Genomic DNA, 3,362 nt, shown 5'->3' on the forward strand with positions numbered 1-3,362 from the left:
GTTAAATCCTTCTTTACCAATATCCTCTAGTAGCTGCATTGAGAGCAACATGAAAAGCCAGTAAGATTATGTTGCATCCAGGTTCAAACGTAAAGACTCAAAAGCAGCAGCCTATGGAGTAACTATAGGGCTTCACACTCATCATTGGCACTGGATTAGGTGGCAAAGGTAGGCTACCTTTACAACTGCAAGCTGTAGAAAGTAAGATGTCTTCCTTGGCACATATGGCCTATGAACACAAAGGGAAAGCTTGATCAAGTGAGTGGGGAATACATCACATTCCCCCATAGTTAGGCAGCTTGGCCTATACAGAGCCCCAGTGAAGGGACTGCAGTTTGGATTCCTGTCTGTCAAAGGAAAACTAGGATTTGGAAACTAGGATTCCCATCTGTCAGCCACGCTCAAGCTTTCTTAACAACCCACAGCACCATGAGGAAGCCCCTTTTTCATACGAAGGGTCAAGAGAAGCCGCCCCACAGCAAAAACCAACCCATGGGGAAAAAAAATTATGTAGTATCCACATAGAGCAGCTTCCCCCATGTCCACCTGTGAAACACTTCCAAGCCCCCTGCTTTCCCACACCCAGGAGAGCCCAGTTATGCTCAGGGCTCATACACTGGAGAGAAGAGGAATACAAGTCACCCAGCATATAAAAGGCTGCTCAAGTTTATTAGTTTCCATTGAACAAGTACAAAGTAAACAAAGGTGTTACCAAGTCCGCATGGAAAGCATGTAGTCAAGTTAGTGAAGTAGCAAAAGGATGGTATAGAAAAAAAATTTTTGGTTGCGTTTTCTCTTTTTTGTAAAAACCTACATCTAATTCCTAAAGCAGCCTGGCTACTCTATGGGGGGAGGGTGGGGAGGGGAGGGGAGGGAAATGGGCTCTGATGCCTAGCGTTTGGATCAGAAGCGGCAACCAGGCGAGCAGCAGAGAGAGGTGCCAGCCTGTTCACGCAGAGGGCCCAGCATTGGGTTTGCTGGGCTCACTGGCGTGGCGCTTCCTCATTACTTCCTGAGCCAGGCCACAAGTGATCACGCCGTTAGCCACCTGGAAGGTTCCTGATCTGGAAGACAAAAGGCAGAGGAAAAAACCGTCAGGCAAAAGATACCACCTTGGCTTACCTCGGTCTCGACTATGCAGGTTGGCGAAATGCAGTTCCTGGTTCCTATTGCAGCTAATATGCAAAGGGGCAGGGTGTATACGGTCAGATCTTGAGAGGCTCTTTCTTTTTAGACTCCTTGCTAGACAGATGGTAGAAGGGCTCTGGCCTCAGACCAAATTGGTGCCAGGATGCATTGCTCAGACACTTATTGGTAAAGGGAGCCAAAGTGACCCCTGCACTGCCTTGCTCCCTGTGGGCTAGTTGCATTGAGGGCCGCATGCAATGGCAGATACCAAAAATGAACTAAACTTCCGGTCATCGTGGCTTTGCTGGAAGAGAGTCCCCTCCTCACAGCTTCAGGACAATATTCCAGCCTCCCCCCACCACCACCGCTTCCGACCGTTTTCTATCGTCACAGTTAAGACTAGCAAAAGACACCCCCCACCAAGAGCAACTTACTTCTCTGGGGACTCCGACACAGTTGTCATGATGGGGTGGGGCATCTTGCCAAAGAAGAAGCTAGCCCACCAGTGTCCAGGATCTGACTTGGGAAGACCTAGGAAGCAGGCAAGCCTAAGTCACGATGACAGGGACACGTAGCTCGATTACATGCTACAGCAGAAATGAGCAGGTCATTCTCATGCAACAAGCAAGCAAGCAAAAAAGGGGTTTAGGCAAGATGTTAAGATGACCAGCACATGGCACTGTTACCTTAATTAAAAGGAGCAAATGAAAGCTCAATCTTCCAAACACTGGAAGGAGGCTGCATAAGGGGAGAAAGACCTCCTGGATATTTTTAAATGGGGTCTCTAATATACACACTTTAGCAGTCAGGAACATGGAGACCTACTGCCAGACAGGTCTTGTTTCCCAAAGCATAAACTTAAATGACACCAGTGTAGATGGTCAAAATATCCACCTGACATCCAGGCGTTCAGAGAGCCGAGCAGACCGACATCTGCTTGAAAACACCCTGTGTTATCCATGGGTAGCACTTTTAGCCCCAGGAACATTTTAGTAGCTATACTGGTTCTTACAGAAGACCATGTTAATACTGTCTGATGCTCCAGTAAGGAGTTAAAGCAAAAGCATGTGAGGCACAGAGGTCCCAGCTAGAGAAGGCTTGGGCCAGAGACCAGCTGGTGCTTACCCGGATGGTGAGGAATAACTTCCCCAGAGTACTCAGCACTTCCACAGGAGCTGTTGCTGGACGTAGAACTCAGACGCCCTGCGAATGAGAGGATATCCTGTTAGGCCAACATCCACCCAGGCCCTCTCCTATCACCCGCTGCTATAATGATGGCCAAAAAAAAATCACCCTCCCTGCTGCTAGTGCACATCTTGCCACAGCAGGCAAAGCATTTGCTGCATTTCAACTTCTTAGGACCAGTTTCTCCTACATCACCCTTTTTTTCCCCCTACTATTGGGTGGCAGGTACCAGCTTTATAGTGGCAAGGCCCTGGAGTACAGGTGTAGAGCTCTGAGGGAAGTGTAGGCATTTTATATATTTCCAGACAAGATTCAAAGCTCACTTAAGGGCTTTCCCATCACACTGGCCTTTAAGAAAGTGTTTTGTCCGCAAGCAAGGACACCGAGCAGTACCTCCAATTGCTTTCTATGCAGTGGGCAACAGTTTATTGCAATGTGCTGGAAGATTCATGTGCACAGAACCTGATAAGACTGGTTGAGAGACCTCTGCAGAACATCAGACTCAAAGTGGATCCAAGTAAGTGAGATAAACCCACACTTCATTTCTCAGTTTCTGGTACAAATATCTCAGTGACATCATTCTGGTTATGTGAGGTTCATTTGTCAGCCTCTGACTCGGGACAAAGTATTGCAACCATTAGTCATTTAAGCAGTACTTAGGAATTGAAGTGGAACCTATTGCAACATGCTGAAACCCAGTTAAAAAAAATTGCTTACATAAAGCAGCAAGCACCTCCCTTGGTTTTGCAAGACATAGTCCTATGACTCTGGGGAAGGTGCTTTACAGAAGCAGGCATGTTAACAGGTCTTCAGGGAATGGAGCAGGTTGAGATAGGATCATAATTAGATGCCAAATAGGTGGGACAGGTCTGGCTCCTGATGCGAGACACTAACCTACGTACATCCCTGCTCATCACCTGGCCTCACCCTGTATCCCTAAAGCATGACGGAGAAAGAGAGACCAGGAGACCACTCCTCAGCTGCTATTTTGCACTGCTTTTTGTAGACGATGGAGCTCGGCACAGTCGTGTGCTCATGGCTAGTGAGCT

The 3,362-nt window shown here is 47.7% G+C and overlaps 1 protein-coding gene across 1 annotated transcript in view; it reads right to left on the reverse strand.

Moving 5' to 3' along the window:
- Window positions 1-650: 650 nt before the first annotated feature.
- PPDPF (pancreatic progenitor cell differentiation and proliferation factor) overlaps window positions 651-3,362 on the reverse strand; it is a 15,466-nt gene continuing 12,754 nt past the window's right edge. The window contains 3 exon segments of the mRNA XM_019510103.1: window positions 651-1,064; window positions 1,563-1,659; window positions 2,254-2,331. Coding sequence (XP_019365648.1) covers window positions 950-1,064; window positions 1,563-1,659; window positions 2,254-2,331 — 290 coding nt within the window. The 3' untranslated portion in view covers window positions 651-949.

The sequence above is a fragment of the Gavialis gangeticus genome, unplaced genomic scaffold (genome assembly GCF_001723915.1).
Source record: "Gavialis gangeticus isolate Ggan-Ray unplaced genomic scaffold, GavGan_comp1, whole genome shotgun sequence".
Lineage (NCBI taxonomy): Eukaryota > Metazoa > Chordata > Crocodylia > Gavialidae > Gavialis > Gavialis gangeticus.